The 21492-nt window shown below is 33.8% G+C and overlaps 1 protein-coding gene across 1 annotated transcript; it reads right to left on the bottom strand.

Moving 5' to 3' along the window:
* Nucleotides 1-139: 139 nt before the first annotated feature.
* ORP1D (OSBP(oxysterol binding protein)-related protein 1D) lies at nt 140-14303 on the bottom strand. The gene is made up of 8 exons (XM_022045501.2): nt 13310-14303; nt 11747-12103; nt 3890-3977; nt 2972-3441; nt 1997-2152; nt 1496-1804; nt 672-1016; nt 140-480 (listed from the first exon to the last, which is right to left on the bottom strand). Exons 1-8 carry the CDS (start codon nt 13841-13843, stop codon nt 307-309), a joined length of 2433 nt encoding a protein of 810 aa, XP_021901193.2. The 5' UTR covers nt 13844-14303; the 3' UTR covers nt 140-306.
* Nucleotides 14304-21492: the final 7189 nt, after the last annotated feature.

Genomic DNA, 21492 nt, shown 5'->3' with positions numbered 1-21492 from the left:
GTCAATGAAGTTTACAAATGTAAGAAATTATCTTCCTAGCTTGATAAAAGTGTAGGAAAGTGATGTTTTCGAGCTCATGATCAAAGTAAATGGAAATGGAGGCCAACAACATAGGACGGACCAGAAAGTCATGCTTAGCTAAGAAAAAAGAACTATTTCGATGCATTTTCACCCCAAAGAAGCTCCCATAATTTAATCCACATTTTAATTTGCAAGCTTCAATGCAGCTAAGTAGGAGACTTCAAACTGGAAGCAAATAAAATGGTGAACAAAACATATCAGGTAAGCTAAAGCAAAAAAGACAGCTCACTGTTCCACAAAATGCAAAGGCAAACTGCCATTCTGACCAAATATATTAGGAATGCCATCCCATTTTCCTTTTTCTCTTGCTTCCCAATAACCACCAAGATATTGGTAGCAGCCATCCTCATCCTTCCGGAACCATCTTGGCTTCCATCCCCTCTCCTGCAAATTCCTTGCCTGATACACATGTAAAGAGTTTCCCATACAAGGGTTAGTATTTACGGTAATTTATACAAAGTAAATACTCTGATTGTATAATGAAGTAACCCCCCAGAATTCAGCCAAATCAGGCAGGTTTTGTTGGACTCTATTCATCAATCACCTCATTGATAGATAAGAAAACAAACAAAGAGTCATGAATCTTTTACCTGTCTTTGTAGCTGCTCCAGTCTCAATTTCTCTGCATTTGCTAACTCATATTCACCATTCTCTAAGTGTCTCTGATCTGGCCTTAGCCTTGAGTCTGTTGGGGGCAATTTCTCCAGTAACCCAGCGGTTATTTCATTCAAGGATATTGCAAAAGGAGTGAGATTGTATCTTGTTTTTGTAACAGATTTGTCTCTTTCCCACAGCAAAACAGCTTCACTCATTGGATCATATCCCTTTGGTTTTGTGGTTGGATCTCCCAGTACATAGTACATAGCTTCATCCCACTTCCCCACCAACATAGCTACCTTCTCTCCAGTTCGATTGTCTAGTACAAATCCATGAACCTGAAAAAGATTTGCAGAAAATTGTAGACTCTCACAGCTTTATCTACATTAAAATGGCAGATGACCTTGGGAACAACGACCTCCACATGACATCAGCATTAGAAGACAACTTAAAAGAAAGTTCCAAATCCATTAGGAGTCACACTTAAACTTTTCTGCTTTGAAAAATTCTACTTGCCTACAGTAATCCCACAATCTATTGTAAGAATGGCATCAAGGAGCACATGAAACAACTGCCTTCACATGGTACATGTCCTCAAATTTTAACAAAAAGAACAAGGTAATCAACAGAACAGCAAAACATGGAGTATACCTTGAGAAATAAGTTATTCTTGTTTCTGGGAAGTCATCCATCGATAAACTTTCAAGTAAAAAAAAAGAGAGAACTTCTAGAGCAATCAACAAAAATGGAAAATCACAACAATTAACGTTGATAATGAATATATCTTTTGGTTAGTCGTCCAAGGGTAGAAAAATACCTGATGGGGATTTCGGTCTATGATGGATTGCTCCTTGAATTTGAGTTTGCAGGAATAGCTTCCACTTCCCTTGATGCGCATGGTGCCATAATGATCACAATATATTTTACCAAGTATGATATTGTATATAGAAGTGGTAACTTTGCTCCACTGGAAAGTTTCGCCACCATCAAACTGCAAAGTTAGGACACCAACAGGATCAAGCTGAATAGAGCGCCCCCAAAACTTGCCTTTGAGATCCGAATCTGCCCAAAATTTCCACCCTCTTCCCTCACAATGACAAGCAACAATAGTCGGATGATGACTCACCTGGATGAAAACATTAGATCAGACAACTGCAAACTAAATGGAAGAGGTCTTGCAATTTATCACTAGGGCATCTCATGAACAACGACATAACAAGGAGGTGACTTTTAATCAACATAGTCATTTGAAACCATTTTAGTACACAGATATCAAGAGAAGGCAAACTTCAGACCATATTGGAAAAGAGAAGCTTGCCTTTTCAGAGAAAAAACGGAGTCCTTTATCTGGATAGTCAGCTTCATATGTCTCTCCAAGGAGAGGATTGAAGGGTTTACATTGCCTACCTTCTGTTGATGCATAACCAGATACAGCAAAAGCTGCAACATTTAGAATTCTCATCAAGTCATTGCCCTGCAACATGGAAAATCTGTATTTAACACAAACACAGGCAGTTGTTTTTTGTTGAGTAGATCTCGTTTATGGATGATGCAGAATGGGCTAGTTCTAGATTTTCTAAATAAAATTGGAAATAAATCAAGAGCTAGCCCATCCTGCATCAATGGAACTTTGAAAATAAAATAGTAAAGACTTTCTTGTGGCAACAAAAGAAGAATAGGCACACATGTCAGCCAAAGTTAGACCAAATACAATTATTTGGTCCCAAGAGTACATTCATCAAGTAACTGCATTCTTGCATTTCCTCTTAAATAAAATGAGTATAACATACAGGGGGATGACTTTCAAAAGAAAACTATACAGGGGAATGAAGCACCTACAGTGTCAGTCCTCAAAAGCACATGGTAGTAATCATGGGGAGGGAAAGGATAATCCTATGAGCTTAGGCACAAGTTTCTAAAATATATAATACTGTGAAATTGAAGCATATAAAGAGGAAAAGCACTTGTAAATTAAAACCTGTAAGACTGTTTGAAACATGCGTGATACGATGTTACAAAAGAGAAGCATAATTACAAGCCTAGGTAATATAACTTCTTAGCAAAAAAGGAGACAACTTTAATACAGAAGTACATTAACTCAAGTAGAGAGCACGATAAACATAGAGAAAACCACCAATGTTATGAGATGTGGTGCAGTAACATACGTAAAGACAGTCAATTATTAGTTCTTTGAAACTAAAGCTAACTCATCAACTACCTGGACTAAATGTAACTAGCAGATCATGCTTTAAAACTGCTTTGCCACAAAAGAAAGCAGAGCTGAGGAGCTGACCTGCTTTCCCCATTCCAATGCGTGGTCAACCAAGTAGGAATACTCCAAATCCTCAAAGCATTTCTGCAGTGACGAGAGTGGCTCATTAAAATAAACAGGGAGACAAACACCAGATAAATCCTTTCCAATATTATCCTTGATAATTGACCATAAGCCTACTGGCTTCTCTTTCTCCTTTGGTTCTGGCAAATTGTCCCTCCTTTTGACATATGGATATTGAATTGTTCTGATCTCTTTCTCAACCCCAGGAAAATTATCGGAAGAAAAAGAATCCTTATCAAAGGCACAAGCATTTCCCATAGTTTCCCTGCTCCTATAGGAGGCACTTCGTAGTGCATCTGCTGACATGAAATCATTAGTATCAAAAAATGTTCCAGCATCTTCATCTGTTTCAACATCTACCCCCTCTTGACTTTCATTATCTGCTTCGGAATCACTTGCACTACCCTCCGACATGACAGAATAAAAATCTGTGGAGAAGATGAGGATAGAAAAGTAGTAAGTTTCTAGATTCAGCAAATTGTAAGCTAATTTTAACAAATTTTTCTAAGAATATTTTCACAACTTCCCAAAAGAATAGGCTTGTCCTGCGATCTCATTTCATTCTTCCAGAGTAAGGAACTAAATTGATATGGTAATTAGTGTCTAATATGTAACTTCTTCTGCAGATAGTATCCATTCTCAGTAGATATTCTTTTTCTGAAATAAATTCTCAATAGATATTCTTTTTCTGAAATAAATTCTCAATAGTATTCCATTCATGAACGTACTACTTGAATATTTTATCTAAGATTCACCGACTCTTATCGTGTTGATTTCATAGAAAGAGAAATATTATTAGATAAAGAAAGAAATAAAGACTGATTTTCATTGTGTGTGCCCATTTTAGAACAGCAAAAGTTCAATTAAATGACTAACCGCTAAATCTTCTATTCCCCTGGCCACAATACGAATCTCGTTCCTTCGTTTCATCAACTACAGTAGTTTCCAGCTCTATTTTCTCTGTCTGCAAAGCAATGTTATAAACTCACTAATGAGCCAATTTAAAAGGAAAGGGAAAAGTAAAAGATTATTCAACAGAAAAAAGAAATATATAATTTAGTAAAATGGATTAAAAATTCCAAGTGAACATTCATCTAGAAATATATTAACTCTAACAGAATGAGCCATTTTAAAAGAAACGAGAACATTGTAACGCCATTTTAAAAGAAAAGGGAACATTGTAACGCCATTTTAAAGAAAAAAATGTGAATTAGTAAATTGGTCTAAAAATTCCAAGGGGACACTAATGTAACAATATATAAACTGACAGACCAAACGAATTGTATTGACTAAAAAAGCTTATTTTGTCTGGAAAAGAATATTATAAATTATTGGGACAAAGCCCTGAAACAAAGTTATGCAACTTTGAACAAATAAAAAGATGGTAGATTATCTCTTTTGGGGGATTAAGCTGGTGTGGTTCAAAACTGTCTTCACCATTCGTCGTCACAAAAATATTCTTAAAATACAATATTCTCAAGTAATGTTCTTTTTTCACTATAATTTACCTTTAGTGTCATCTTACAAAATTTTTGACTTAAAGCAACGTTTTTACTGAAAACAACTCATTTGAAAATTAAACTTAGATCGAAGTTGACATATGTAAACACCAAAAGAGTTTAAAGCTACATGAAAATAACGATTGCTGAAGGCTTAATGCTCTTAGAAGAAATAAGGTGATCCAAATGGGCCAGTGATAAAAACATGAATATTAAGAGTTGTAGAAGTTCTAAACAGAGCTGATTCTAAGAAGATATGTTTCCTAGATTGTAAGAGCCGAATAATAAGGATCTAGATTTGATTCTAGGATCCCATAAAATAAGTGTAGATCTCTTTCAACCCTCTGGTAGATATATATATGTGTAATTCTGGTAATCTAATAAAATCAAGATACAAAATTATCAAACAACATGGTATCAAAGCCGCCTCTGAACCACCTCCATCATCATCACTAAACCATCACAAAAATGACAACATATGGGATGACCAACCAGCACACCGCAACATCTGAAGTCGCGTCCCTCCCTGAAAATTTTCCAATAGGAACTGAGGAATAGACAGCCTTGAGGTGTCCATCACAAGACATAAACTAAACGGCCAGAATTACCTTCTGTGATCACAGTCGGTGATGATGTTCATATATGGAAAGCTGAAGGACAATTACCTCACTAGAGCTGCAGTTCCTCCACCAAAAGAAGACCCAAAATATCGAGCTTGAAAAATCAAAAACAATATGGTGATGTCCTGGCTCATCAACTCAATGACAAACGAGATTAGGGAGAACTTTCTTCTATTTGGATTGGCAAAGGAGATTTGAGACACAGCAGAAGAAATTTACTCCAAAGTAAACAACTCATCCGAGTTGTTTGCAGTGGCGAGCACACTCATGACTTGCGACAAAGGACCTCAACATAACCCAATACTTCAACCTCTTGACCCACAATTGGCAGCAGCTCAACATATTCGAAGAACATCAGTCGAACTGTCCCAAAGATGGCCTATGGTATAGACAAGTTGTAGAAAGAAAAAGGCTATTTAAGTTATTGCTTGGACTCAACAAAGAACTTGATGATGTCCAAGGGAGGATTCTTGGTATCAAAACCCATACTCAGTGTCCACGACATGTTCTCTGAGGTGTGCATGGAGGAAAGCAGAAAGTAATGCTTGGAAACCTCGGTCCACCACAAACATCTAAAAGTCCTGCACTTGTCCAAAACAGTCGAATAAGCAAGGGAGAGATGATAGAAGAAAGGAAGACTTTGGTGTGATCAATGTCGAAAACCAGGGCAGACACACGGGAATTTGCTAGAAACTCCATTGGAAACCAGGAGATTGGAGATATCAAGGAACCAGAACACTAAAGAAGCAAAAAGAAAGATAGCTACAAGGAACAACTCTACTGTGACAGTTCTTGGAAAGGGTTCAGTACCTCCAACCAGGGATATAATATTGAATACAGTACTTCTTGGTCCTAATCTAAGTTACAACTTACTATCTGTTAGTAAATTCTGGTGCATCAAACCACATGACTGGTGACTCTAGAATCTCCACTACTTATAATCCCTGCCATGAACACATCAACAAAAATTGCGGATGGTTCTTTAGCTCGAGTTCTTGGAGGGTTCAGTACTTCTAACCAGGGATATAACATTGAATACAGTACTTCTTGGTCCTAATCTAAGTTACAACTTACTATCTGTTAGTAAATTCTGGTGCATCAAACCATGTGACTGGTGACTCTAGAATCTCCACTACTTATAATCCCTGCCATGAACACATCAACAAAAATTGCAGATGGTTCTTTAGCTCGAGTTCTTGGAAAGGGTTCAGTACCTCTAACAAGGGATATAATATTGAATACAGTACTTCTTGGTCCTAATCTAAGTTACAACTTAATATCTATTAGTAAATTCTTTCAAAAGCTGAATTGTGTTGTTAAATTTTATTTAAACCTGGTTGAATTTCAAGAACTAAGTTCGACAAGGACAATTAGCAATGCTAAGGTGTATCATGACCTCTATATCCTAACAAGAGCAACTATAGCCAAGAACAACCATATGGATTTACCTCTTACAAAAGGCAGGAAAATATTAGTTATCTACAAAAACTTGTTCCCTAGTTATTCATCAATAAAGATTTTACGAATTTCCAATATGAAATATACCAATTTGCAAAGCATACTCATAATCTTTATCAAGCTCAACCTTATAGAGTCAAGTCTCACTAATTCACAGTGATGCATGGGGATTCTCCAGAATGTCTAAGATGTTGGGTAAAGTTATGGATGAGTGTCAACATGCTCTTGTCAAGGGCAGGCAAATATGGGATGCAGTGCTTATGGCTAACAAAGTGGCAGATGATTTGTTACATCAAAGGAGGGAGGGGGTTCTTTGTAAGTTAAATATGGAGAAGACTTATGATAACATAAATTGGAACTTTGTTGATTATATGCTGAGGATGATGAGCTCTGGAGACATGTGACGGAAGTGGATTAACATCTATATTACCATGACATCTTTTGCAGTTATGGTGAATAGGGATTCGTCTTCTTTCTTTAAGACATCTGGGGGCTTATACAGGGTGATCCACCCTTTTCTCTACTAATCATTGATTGTTGTGATGGAAGCACTGAACAATTTGTTGTTAGGAGTGAGAGAGTTGGAATTCTTTAGGGGATTCACATATGGAGAAGGTCACATATTTATTCTTTACTGACGATCTGATACTGTTCTACAAACTGAATGAGAAAGTAATGTTCAATCTCAAATGTGTTCTGTTGAGTTTTCAACAGTTTCAAGTCTTAATATCAACTTAACCAAATCTGAGTTTGGGAGATTGAACGATAGGGAAGATGCAACCAGGCATGTGCGTTGGATGTAAAATGGTGGAATTATTGATCATGTATCTGGGGTTACCTTTTAGAGGTTAATTATGAAGATGTGAGGACATGAGATCCGGTGGTTGAAAGGTTTGAAAGAAGGTTAGTAGGTTGGAAGAGAAACCTTTTTATCTTAAGTGTGGGAGACTAATTACAAGTTTAATTGAGGTGGTTTCTCGCACGGCATGCCAAATGTCTTTGGTTGTCAGTAGGAACATGTAGGTCTTTCAAACTTCCATTTTTACATAGTGGCTGAATTTGAGGTGGCTGGTTTACTTACTTCTCCTTTGTGGTACCCCAATTTTCCTTTACCATCAATTACAAGTTTAATTGATTGTGCCTACTCTCAGAAGTTTTCCCATTCAACTTCTCCATTGTGAGTTGGAATGAGGAGTCTTTTTACCCATTTGAATTCATGGTGGAGTAGACCTCTTCTTCTTCAGAGGTAATAGATCCTCTGTTGTCGGTCTCTAACATTAAGTGTTGGGTTAGATGAATCCCAACTCTAACATCATGGAAATAGAATTGAAATCTATAATTTTTCTGTTATTGCAGAATTGTTCAACTCTTTGCCATTTTACAGTGCAAGAGTCTACCAAAAAAAGGAAAAAAAATCAAGTAATTGACTTCACCTAGTTAATTACAAAATATATACATAATTAATCAGTGAAATCAATCACTCATTTTTTAGCATTGAATGTCTATCACAACCCCATAATGTCCGACATTAAGGCTTTATTTGGATAAATTTCAGTGATGGTTAATTAATGTATAGTAATGGTAGTATTGAATGACAATAACATAAGATTGTAATGACAAAAATTTTTTACATTTGGATGATGATATATTAATGTATATTAATGACATATTTTTCTTTGGATGATAGAATGGTATGGTTGTATTTTTAGCTAAATTACTAATTTACTCCTACATATTATATATAATAGTAAATTATATAAAAGAAGTATGTAAAAAAAAATTATTTATCAATATAATTATATTTATATTTAAATAAATAATTATTATACATAATTAAATTAAAATTTTATATTTAATAAAATAAATAATTATTATTTATATTATCATATTAATTTAACAAATTTTTAATTGTCAGGTCATATATGGAATTAATTAAATTAGATGGGGTTATAATGGGAAACAAATAGAATGCCCATCAAATACCACCAATTTGGTGATTTAAAAATTCATTGCAAAATTTTTCAGTCAAATACCATTTGTTACCATTGGAAGTTCAAACAAACACGGTTTTCTCACGCCCGTAAAATACCATACATTAAAATTCTACTACTTACCATGATCCAAACACAGGGTAAGGGTTGGGTTAGATGAATCCCAACTCTAACATCATGGAAATAGAATTGAAATCTATAATTTTTCTATTATTGCATAATTGTTCAACTCTTCGCCATTTTACAGTGCAAGAGTCTACCAAAAAAAGAAGAAAAAAAACAAGTAATTGACTTCACCTAGTTAGTTACAAAATATATACATAATTAATCAGTGAAATCAATCACTCATTTTTTACCATTGAATGTCTATCACAACCCCATAGTGTCTGAGATTTCCATAATGATTTTCTGTTATCAAATGTCAATCATAATCCCTTAACATATTGGCCTGGGAGATAAGCCGGGAATGCATTTTAACGATTGACAAGTTGATGACAAGAGGCAAAATTATGGTGAATGGGTGCTACTTGTGCAAGGAAACTGCAGAATCTTGTAATCATATTCTCCTATGATGCCCAATGACTTATGAATTACGGACTATGGTATATGGCCATATGAGGATTAATTGGGTTATTGCAGGAACAATGAGGGATGAGAGTTGGGTTTGGGAACGGTTATGTAACAAAAGAAATTTATTCCATTTAAGTTATTTTTGGTGTCTATGGAAAGAAAGAAATAGTAGGGCTTTGAGGGTAATGAGATTGAAATACCTAAGATTAGGGATGCATGGTTTCAATACTATGGATCCTTTATGTTGGGTCCTAACATCAATGGGGAGGAAGAATTTGGGAATGTCATTGATACACTAACACACTTGTAAATCTTTCTTACATTGATGGTACCCCCTTAGTACCTTGTAAATACATTCTCTTTACTTTGTATTTCAAAAAAATAATAATCCCTTAACATATGGGATTTCCACATACTAATAGTGTATGTGGATTATATAATCCTAACTGGGGACGATGAGGCTGAACTTAAGAAGCTCAAATGTATCTTGGCCAAGGAATTTAAGACTAAATATTTGGGACCATTGAAATACTTCCTTGGTATAGAAGTGGCCAAGTCTAAGAGGGGAATCACAATCGCACAGGGAAAATATCTCATTTACTTGCTCAAAGAGATAGGAATGCTCAGCTGTAAACCTGTAGCAACTCCTATAGAGCAAAATATAAAATTTGGGACACTAGGTGAAAGTCCTCCAATGCATAAGGGGATATATCCAAGATTAATGGAGAAATTAATCTATCTCTCACATATAAGACCTCATACGGTTTGCTCTGAGTGTAGTGAATCAGTTTATAAATCATCCCACCGATGAACCTTTAGGAGCTGCCAACCGAATCCTAAGATATCTAAAGATGACTCCAGCTAAGGGATTATACTTGCTCATGGAAGGACGTGAAAATATTAACCGATGCTGTTTGGGCGAGTCAGTAGCTGACAAGAGTCAACATCTGGGTACTACTCATATGTATGAGAAATTTAGTAACATAGCAAAGTAAAAAACAACCCAGGGTTTCTAGAAGCAGTACAGAAGCCAAGTTCAGAACTATGACTCTCGGAATTTATGAAGGTTTTTGGCTTCAACACATCTTTAAAGAATCTGGTTCATCATGAACGCACTAAACATGTTGAGATAGACCACCACTTCATAAAGGAAAAAATAGGACAAGAAATGACTCATGTGATACACATTCCTATAAGTCAACAAGCAAACTGACATTCTAACAAAATTGTTACTGAAAAAAAACTTCGAAAATCTGAGTTCCAAGCTTGGCATGATTAACATATATGCTTGAGAGGGAGTGTAGAAGTTCTATACAGAGCTGAATCTAGGAAGACTTGTTTCCTAAATTATATAAGCAGAATAATAAGGATCTAGATTTGGTTCTAGGATTCCATAAAACAAGTGTAAATCTCTTTCTTTCCTAGCAGACGGTGATACAACTCTTATAAGCCTCTACTCTATATATATATGTGTGTGTAATTACGGTAACATAATGAAATCAAGATACAGAATTATCAAACAACAAGAATCAACAATGATATTTCAAGCATAGCTTGCAGCAGAACGCAGAATATGTCAGATAATCAAGAGAATTTTGCAGGCATACTCCAGACTATAGCATCTAAAAATTAAACAGAAAAAAAAAATGCAACACCTGAAGAGAATCAAGCGTTTATAAAATTTGGGTACTTCAACAGATATGAATAATATTACTCTAGAGACCCAATAGACACTAGACTAATAATTATCTAGCTTTCTATTTGAGAACTCAAAGAACATCATACTTTTACTCCCCCGACCCAGCCAATATTAATTTTGATATAACAGAGCTTCAATTTGAAGTGAAAAGTATTTTTTTTATAGAAGGTGCAATAATGAAAAGATATCAAACTTACATTTTGAAAATTAAATATCATACTTATATTAAATGTTTGATTTCGTGTAATATATTGTAAAGATTAACTCACCATGCTTCTCTTTAAAATTTTTGAGAGAACATAGCTTTCCATTTTATGAAAGAAAAATGCGGCATAGGATGTGAAATTATATAACAGAAAGCATACAGTGTCCAGGCCATATGTTGATTCAGCCATGAAAAAAGTTAAGAGAAGTTAAAGATACAAACTCATCAACAAGTATACAGATGAGTATAAGACAAAATAATGAATTAAACCAATGTGAATGAACTTAATTTCACCATATATTTTACGCTTCAAAACACTAGCATATTCACATGAACCTATTACATTCAACAAGAATCAGCCAATAAACAGAAGAAAATTGTTACAATATTTTTGATGTTGTTGCAACAAATATCTGATATTCACAAAAAAGGCCCACACAGCACTGACTTCAATTTGGTTGTCACATGGATGGGCATGAACATAAATAAATACATAGCATCCCTCAAGCCAAAAATCAGGTACATTTGAAGCTATACTTTAAAAAATTGCAAAGAAAAAAGAAAGAAAAAAACAAAAGCAACCGAGCTTCATGCTCAAAAAATCACACAGATTATTTTAATTTTTGTAAATACTAAATTGGTTTATCAAGTAAATCATAAAGCAAAAGATAACTAAAGGAAGGAAGAATACCTCTAGTTGCCTCAATGTATCTAGTAGCATAATATGCTTACGTTGAAGAGCCTTCAACTGGTTCTGCAGCTCAGAGAGTTCTAAAAGCATAATGGACTCGCAGTCTTTGATTGCTGCCTCACCAATGCCTTCCTGAATTAATCGTGCCCGTAACTTTTCTGTTGAAACGATGACATCTTCGGAAGGTGAAAAATCATTGCTTGTCAATACTCTAGGAAAGAGGTCTTTAGCAGCCTGCAGTGCCTCAATCCATGCAGCTCTGTCCTCCCTTGAAACACATCGGAGATGAAGAGTCTTTGTTCCTGTGAATATAGTAAGCCTTTTATCATCGGACTTGCTTGTACGAATTGAAGAAACCTGAACAGGCATTTTGAATAAACTCAGGCATGACTCTAGGATTCTGTGAGGAAAACATGGAAGGCAGGTTGGGAGCATGCATTTATCAGGAAGAAGCATGCATTACCATAAGTAATAGAATAAATAATTAGTATCTCCATTACAAAATGCACTAAAAGATTACAGCATTCTGTGGACCAACCAAATCCACAAGGCTACTTAGGGGAACAGAGAACAAACACACTTTTCTCATGCTACCAGAAATTATTTCAAACTGCTTGAAAATAAAATAACATAAGCACAAATATCTAGGCTAAATTAATCTGATGATGTTTTGATGAAGCACAAGCCATTTATGCATATGAATGCGAGCATCTAACGTTTCATTTCTTATTAACTGCAAATTAGCAGGAGACTTGTTTACCTATACTTTTCAGGCATTCTAGATGCTTGTAAAAAGATATTATCACTCTCTACTAAAGTGAGTCCATTGACCATCTCTGTAGCCTAGATTTCTTTGAAGTTGTACAAGGGATGACGGGCATGCCTGAACCGTTTAATCTCAGTCAATAAAACAAATGGAAATTATGTTGCAGCAATATCAATTTAGATATTGTTGTTTACTCTTCCAAATTCCTTGGTTTCTGTTAGCGCAGAAAAATAACTGAAAAAAAAAATGGAATACCAGCACAAAAGTCCATCTAGCAAGGACTCAAAGTATCTAGTGGATGAAGTTCTCGCAAACAGGCTTATCATAGATTCTTTAAGTGAGGTCAAATATTCAAATGGGTTAATCTGATATTTTCTAGCTTTACTACTTACCTTGCTTGGTCTGTCGCTTGGCAAAAGAACGAAAATGAAAAATCACTTACAGAGGGGCCAAAAACATCATATATTAAACAATATTGTAGTGATATAAACCCCGTCCCATACAAAAAAGAAACAAGCAAAAAGAAATAAAACAAAGGTGTTTCATTCTCAAGCGCCGTGAATAAGAATATAAGCCCCCAAGATATTATTATAGACGCTCTGCGTCTTTACTAATAATAGCATAAATACCAACCTCAACACATTTTCTTAAGAAGTCAACAGGGGAGGGTTTCGGCCTCTAGATCTATACAGTAACAAACAAATAACGAAACGCAATCAAAGCCAGAGCATATACGCAAACACATCTAGCGGGTGCATGATTTAAAAATTTAAAAAAAAAAACGAAGCAAAGCAAACCTTCAAATGTATTTCACCAACGGGCTTGCACTGCCTGACAACCGCGACGCCTAGTCGATTGTTACAGCTCCAGCTAGCCTTCTTCATATAACGCAGCGAGTCCTCGCCAATCACCCTAACGCTCTTCTCCACGGTGGGGCTCATCAGGATCTTATCGGGTCCATGGACCTTGTAATACGAAAGAACTCCGTCTTCGAGCTCGAACCACCTCGACCTCCATCCTTTGCCGTAATTCACCCACTTGTAGAGAATCCCTGCCACTCCGGCTCCGTTTCCGCTGTACGCCTTGGTAGAATCTCTGCCCTCGAGATTCGCGTCGTCTGCATCGGACTTTATGGTAGATGAGGAGAGTCTCTCAAGTTGCTCGTGACTGACCGACGAGACCTGAGCTGACAATAAGCTGGGCTTTGAGACTGGCGGCTTGATTGTAGGAGTTTCAAGCCCTAACTGACACTGAGCAGACGATTTTGGGACCACTGGGTTCGCTCGGTCCCGATCGATAGAAACCGGAGCAATGCAGCACAGAGGATTCATCCTCTTCACTCACAGCAACATCGATCAAACTGAAAAAACAACAAAAACACAAAAATAAAGAAAGGAAATGCGTGACTGCAACCTGAGCTTGGCGCGCGAGGTAGGGAGTCGGATTGGATAGTGTTGGTGTCCGGATCGGAGAGAAATGCGGACCCGATCGGAGGTCGAAGGGGGTAGAAGGGAAAGCAAACGTTTGGGTAATGACATAAAGATTTGTGAAACGGAAGCAGAGAGGAGAGGGAAAGGAGACAAAGTGAGGGGAGAGTTATAATGAGGAAGCTATAAAGAAAGGTGGTGGAGTGCGCAGTGCGCACACAGATCCATTTAAGGCAGTGGTCAGTAAAAATTCAGCGTAGCTCAGTGTGGCCTGGATGCGTAGGCTAAGCACAGAGGCTTTAAGAGAACCATTAAAGAACTGTATAAATGCATATGTTTTTTTTTTTTTTTTTTTTTTTTTGAATCTCTCTTTTTAATTTACCTACTGGTTTAGTTAGTATGGAAGGGAAGGAAATAAAGGAGGGTGATTTTTATAGAGTGACAGACAGGTAACGTGGACGCGGGCACTAGAGCGATTGGGTGGGGAAGCGTTTGTCCGTTGGGTGAGGAGAAGACACCTTGATATTGGGTCATAACCCATTTTAGTGAAATCCTTTTCATGAAATGACGTTATTGTCCTCATCATTTTTAGTGATTTCCTTGACGTGGACGTTGGGGTATTTTCGTCATTGGAAAGGAACAGCTGAACGTTGGCTTTCGTCACAAATGCGGTGACGTTTGGATAATACTTGTTTCTGTGCGTTAAAGCTGCATTGCGGACAATGAAGGTTTTCGATGGAATTATCTACAGTGACCGTACGATACTTTTCTTTATTGGCAATCCAATAAAATAAATTTTCAATTTATGTCTTAAAGATATTTTGCTAAATTTTTTACTATAATAATAGTCATTAACAGTTCATATAAATTCTCTAATTTCAATAATTATTATATTTAAAAATATTAAATAATAGTCTCATATATAACTTGTAAGTAATTGATTGTCTAATAATAAATAGTAAATATCTATTTTCTACTAAATAAAATGTATTAGACTTATACTTCATTAAATCTATTTTATAAATTTCAACAAAATATTTACATTAATATAATTTATGTGGAATTTAAAGTATTAATATAATAACTAGTATAAAATATTAACAATGTTAAGTATTAAAAAAATAACAGATAGTCTAATTGAATATGATAAACAATAATCATAATAGAACATAAAACATTTCTAAACAAGAACACACATTCATACAATTTAATCTAAACTCATAATTTTTTATATAAAAAATATATTAATAATTAAGTTAAGTAGTGATTGATATTTTTATTTAATTAATTGTGTTATCGTAAAACAAACCTGTAAAATCTAATAATTCTAAAAAAAAAAAATCATTGTCAAAGTTTACAAGAATCTACATTGATTTTAGGAAAAAAAAAATTAATGGCATTTATTTTGGTAAATTTGATTTATAAGTGAAATAAAAAAACTAAAATTAAGAGGATTGTTAGTTAAAGCTAGTTTGATCATGAGTAACAATTATATTTGTAAATGCTCGAAATTTTAAAGTGAATGAATTTATAATTTAAATGTGAAAGCAAATAATAATGTTATGGTTTACATTCCTTACACAATAAATTAGAATACTCAAAAAGGACACAAGAATGTCATTACTACAATGGCTCGTAAAAAGAAATAAATAATTAACTTAAAATAAATAGATAAATATTATAGGGGTTAACTTCTACTAGCTGTTGAATGAGTTCGAAAGGTAAACTACTCACAACCTTCTTACTGATCGAGATATGGATCTTGATCATCTTGATTTGAAATAGTAAATAAAATAATGAGCTACACTATCTCAGTAAGAATATCACACTAATAACTAATACAGAAAATAAAAATTGGTAAAAATTACAAAACAACTAATGGAGTCCTTAATTTAAATAAATTCATTTATCATGAAGAAACTGTTTATTCCATACTTACTGTTACGAATTTTTTAAAAATCAATGTATAAACATCAATATCTATACAACTTTTTAATTTCACACATAAGTGAATAAAAAACGATAATTTTTCTTTCTTACCTACTTAGGGGTACCTCTGGGAGTCCATAGGGATGTCTCCCTACGCGTGAACTAAATATCTAAATTTATCAATTAACTGGCCATTCCCATACCCCATCCAGTAATAGGCGCAAAACATTTCCTTGCTTTGATACTCTATCCGATATGAAGGTGAACCATATCTCTCAAACCCTTCCGGTATGGGACTTTCTAGTCATGTCCGACTGAGTTAACATTCACGGTAGAGATCTCTATATACCGGACTCGTCCACCCTTTCGTAAGATACCCAGTAAGCGTTTTTTATAAAGATCTCCATCAACAAAATAAACATCAAGCGCATACCAACCTCTCATATTATATTATATATTAATTAAACAATATTTATGCAAACAATATAATTTTATACCTTAATAACCAAGAAACGTACTCATTGCCTTTATTTTCAACTTAGTCAATCAAATAAGAATTATAATAAGACAATCAATAACGAGAACGCGATTCAATATGATAATTTAAATCATACGGGAGAACAATAAACAATTTATACAGTATAGAAAAATAAATAGGTAACACAGACAAGCTTAGGGCAAACGTACACTAACCAGTTTTTCGGCTCCACTAGTAACCTGTAATTATTGTTATGGATTTTTTTAATTTTTACAAAATATACAATTATCAATTATTAAGTCTTCATTTAATACCTTTGTTTGATTATCATCATAAAGAGTCCTTTAGTAGTATAACAACATTCTCTATTAGCCATAAGATTAAATCCTTAATTACCTAAGTAACCTTAACGCCATAATATGTTTACGTCTTTCATGGCATTCATATGTCTAAATAGAACTATTTAGATTCTAATTTCTTATTTTGTGGAAATTAGTACATGAATAATTTGGAAAATATTATTGGTTTTCAAACTTGTTGTTCCTCGTCTATTTTCAAACTTCTCAGGATCAATTGCCTCGAGAATGACTTAATATAGATCCTTTAAAATTTTCAACTCGTGAACTAGGGAGCTTATGTCTATGGGTCTCTAACATTATATAGGGGTCTTACTAGAATGTGTTCTATTTTCTCTTTCCCATCATAATCAGATTTATTTTTACCCCTTTCTAAAAGTGCACTTTGGTCAATCTCCAGCTTTCTAAGGTTGATAACATCACTAGAAAAAGTTATTTTTTCTGCTATTGTGTTGAAAGTCCTAGGGCCCTGACATGTATGCTAAAGTCAAAGAAATAGTCATTTTGTTTTTGTAAGGTAGTCCCCTTAAGAAATCATTTAGATTGTGATAAATTTAGAAGAGCAATTTGACTTTTCTAAGAATAAATTGATTAGATAGTAAATCAATTAAGTAAAGAGGAAAAGATTTTGACACAAAAATAATTTTTAAGATTCCCAAGAAAAAAATAACATATTTGAGGTATACTCTAATAAGCTATCGGGGAGAGAGCTTTGGTCTTGACCTTCATATCAACTAGAGTACTAAAATTCGTTAGAAAACTCAGGAGTAGCTCCCTTAATGCGGAAACATACAACCAAGGCATATCTGACATTCTAGCGAAACCCCTAAAGAAAATATAAATTTAATGAAATTTAATGACGCAGGGCGTAAAAGGGAATATGGTGAGAGATTTCTACCTGAATTGGTATTTTGAAATGTCGAACTGTCTAGTACGGCTCCCAATGGATCCCGAGTTTTCTGAACTTTTTATGTGGGAACTCAAAATACTCGTCACATATATAAAAATACCTTAAAAAATTCAAAATCGGTGTTGAAAATCCTTTCTAGCAATTTTAGGATTCTAACACGGTGGCGCTGCCATGCTTCGGTGATGGCTCTGCTGCCCACAATGGCAGTTTGCCTTGGTCTATTCAATTTTGTCCGGTTTTGGCCGGCTTTACATGCATCTTTGCGAAAAAATATGTTAGTAAACATAGGTTGGTCAGAAGAATTAAAAAATCGAACCTATCGGCGAGGGTCTCCAGGTGCGGCAGCTCTGCCGGTTCTCTTTTGCGTGTGGGGATTCTTCTCCGGCTAACTTGCATAGAAGAAATGGTGAACACAATGATCAAAAAATCGTGTGAAACGGAAAATAGAAAGGGGCTCATCGAAGGAATTTTAGGATTTTGGCCGTGGCGGCTTTGTCTGATTTTGTCCACAATTTTCGATTCACCCATCGTCCCTCTTGTTTCGATATGGTCATAGGGAGGCTCGAAATCAAATTTTGAGCAGGTAAGGAGAAATTTTACATTTTTTTTGCGATCGGCGGTGGCTTTGGTGCGGCGACAGTCGGCGGTCGGACTTCTTCTCCAACGTCTAGTTCTTCTTCTCCTGCATGGGCTGGCGGCTAGGGTTTGGGTTCTCCTGCGAAGAGGAGTTTAAATACTCCTCTCCTCTTCAATTCGTGCGTGGAGTAAGGAGAACCGTTCGATCATTTTTCGTTTAGGTTGATGGCGTGGTCGAATCTCATTTGTTCATCGCATTTGATTTCATTCGTCCGATCAAGCTTTAAATGGGAATGCATCTAGGCCGTCCACGTGCGTGGGATCAATCTTGGACTGTTCGGTCGTTGGACACGCGGATCGCCCCTGTGGGCCCCATGTGGCGCCAACGTCAGCATGTTTTACCACGTGTCACACCCTAGTTCGTCGCAACTGCTGACTGGACTATCTCACGTGGCTGAATTTACTCTAAATATTCATCTCCTCTTTGATTTGTGACGTTTGTTTACGTTGACGTGGAGCAAAAAGAACTGTTCGATCGTTTCCCATTTAGGCTGATGGCATGGTCAAATCTTATCCATTCATCGCATTTGATCTCCTTCGTCCCATCAAGCTTAAAGGGGGAATGCATCTAGGCTGTCCATGCGCACCGGATCAATCCTGGGCTGTCTAATTGTTGAGCACGTGGATCGCCCGTGTGGTCCCCCGCATGGCGCCGATGTTAGCGTGTTTTGTCACGTGGCACACCCTAGTTCGTCGTGGCTGCTGACTGAATTGTCATACGGGCTGAATTTTCTCTATTTGTATTTTGATCCCCTATTTCTAATTTGTCTTTCAAAAACACTTTTTGAATTCAAAATTTAACCTATTTTTCTTAAAATTATTTTCAATTTCGTACTTAATTCATTTTTTCTCAAAAATTCAATAAAATGAAAATATAATAAATTAAATAATTATTTTAATATAATTATTTTATAAATAAATTAAGAAGAAAAATTATCTCGGACCGATTTTCGGGCCCGAGAAGTACAATATTTGTTTTGCTTCATTTTATTTATAAATTAATAATTTGTAAGTATAAATTTTAAAAAATTAAAAATTTGAACTTTGTAGTTAGGTTTTGAGTCATGTAAAAACCTATTTTTATGACTTTTTTTTAACTAAAACATCCCTATAAAAAAATTATATTTTATTTTTTGCATGTGCTTTTTAGTCATTTCATTAAAAATTTAGCTTACAAATATTATTAAGTCAAACAATGATTATCTATATAGAACTCATAAGTTAAATAAAAATAAACAAACAAACATATTTCTTTACTTATTTTTCAATAATTTATAAGTTTTAATCACATATAAACTACAAATAAAAAACACAAAAAAGCATTCCAAATTTAGCTTTTTTCTTTAACGTACAAGCTATGAATTAAAACCTATTTTGAATTTTATTTTTTTACAAAAATATTTTTATACAAATTAAAAAATTCTCAATTTTACAAATTTCAATGGACAAGGACCAATTTTACAAACACTCTTTAAATTGTCAATCTTTTTTCTAAAAGCCTTTTAGAAAGTCTCCAAAGGTTATGTTTCAAATATTATTTTATTTTGTATACATTTAAAAGTGATTTCCGTTTTTAAATAAAATAGAAATGAAATTTTCAAAATTTATAATTATAATAATAATTATTGTTTAAATTATTAACTAATTTTTGTATCTTTTTTTTGTAATATGTATATATATATAAATTAAAAATAACCATTTAAATTTTTAGATAAAAAATAATTGTATCTTGAATGAGGAATATATGTCACGTGATCAAGAATTTTTTAATATAAAAATTAAGAATAATTAATGAAGATGTCACATATAACACAAACGTATTTCATGATTAACTTTGGATTCCTTTTTGCATCCTTAATTTTAAAAATTTTATAAGGCATAATCATTATAAAAAAAACAATTGTACATAATGCAAGCTAAAGGTGAGACCAAATAAAAGAAACTTACAAAATCTTTTGAAATTTTATAAATAACTTACATTTCAAAATTCAACAAAATCATCTAAAGTATTATGATATTATTTATTTATTATAAAATCATATATAATAAATACTAAAATAAATATATAAAAATATAAAATTCTACCTATGTACTAAATTACCACAATATCTTTGATAATTTATTTATTATAAAACTATATATAACAAATACTAAATTAAACATATAAAAATATAAAATTCTACCCATAGCATAGCTATTAGAGGGGAAAAAAATATTATTTTTTCTTGTATGGTTTAGAATTTTCTCCATAAATTCATCCATAAGATTAAATTTCCACATGATTTCAATATATAATTTCTTTTTGAAAAGAGATTAATGAAGGAAATGATCAAATAATATTTAATTTTTAAATAAAATTTGAGCGCTCCCTCCCTCCTCTTTAATATATCCTCTTACATTTTTTTTGGTATGATACCTTGGAGACTTATATATTGAAAGAATAGTCCAACGTATTATATGATAATAAATTTTTAATTGTACTTACAATATTCTCCTTTAAAAAAGGTTGTTTAGAATTGAAAATTATGAACATATTAATTAACTATTGAACACGAGATGATTTATGAATTTATTATTCAAATATAGCTCTATAATTATTATTTTTTTAATTATATTTTGTACTTGAATACCTTGATGTAATATATTTTCAACTTACCTCTCATAAAGTGAGATGTTATGTAAGTATTGTTTTCATTCCTCATAAACAGTCTATGAACTAGTTGTCTTCTTAATTTACACATATGACGAGTGAAAAGTCGACTACTTTGGCGCACAATAGACCGCATCATATTAAATAATTAATGCGTTGCATATTACTCCTAATTATAGATATGAATCATAAAGTAGATGTTTTTCTTTTTTACATATATGATCTTTTATATAACCAAAGTCTTGCTTGAGTAAATTCTCAATGATAATAAATATACATATTCAATTATGTTATGTAATTATACAGTGTAACACCTTAAAATTTTATTATTATTATTTTAATATTATTTTTTGTTTTATTTTAATTTTTTGTAAATTTTAAATGTAATAAATGATTATTTAAGTAATAATATATGATTTTAATTTAGTTTAATTTAATTTAATAGAAATAAAAATAATAATAATGATAAAAATAGGTAAAATTATTGTTGGAGTTTAATTGAAAATAATTTTGAGAAAAAGGGGTGAAAATTCGGATTCTGGGAGTGTTTTTGAAACGAAAATCGAAAATCGGAGGTCAAAATGCAATTTAGAA

This window comes from Carica papaya, chromosome 8 (genome assembly GCF_054855325.1).
Source record: "Carica papaya isolate Zhongbai chromosome 8, ASM5485532v1, whole genome shotgun sequence".
Lineage (NCBI taxonomy): Eukaryota > Viridiplantae > Streptophyta > Magnoliopsida > Brassicales > Caricaceae > Carica > Carica papaya.
The sequence above is the reverse complement of the archived record's forward strand: the minus strand, read 5'-3'. Positions and strand labels throughout refer to the sequence as shown.

Excerpts from the sequence above, each read along its gene's own strand:
- ORP1D (XM_022045501.2), bottom strand. The coding sequence starts at position 13,843 with ATGAATCCTCTGTGCTGCATTGCTCCGGTTTCTATCGATCGGGACCGA. Across the intron at positions 3,442-3,889 it reads GGGGAATAGAAGATTTAGCG|ATTTTTATTCTGTCATGTCG; the intron begins GTTAGTCATTTA and ends TCTTCTCCACAG. Across the intron at positions 481-671 it reads TGGAGCAGCTACAAAGACAG|GCAAGGAATTTGCAGGAGAG; the intron begins GTAAAAGATTCA and ends CATGTGTATCAG.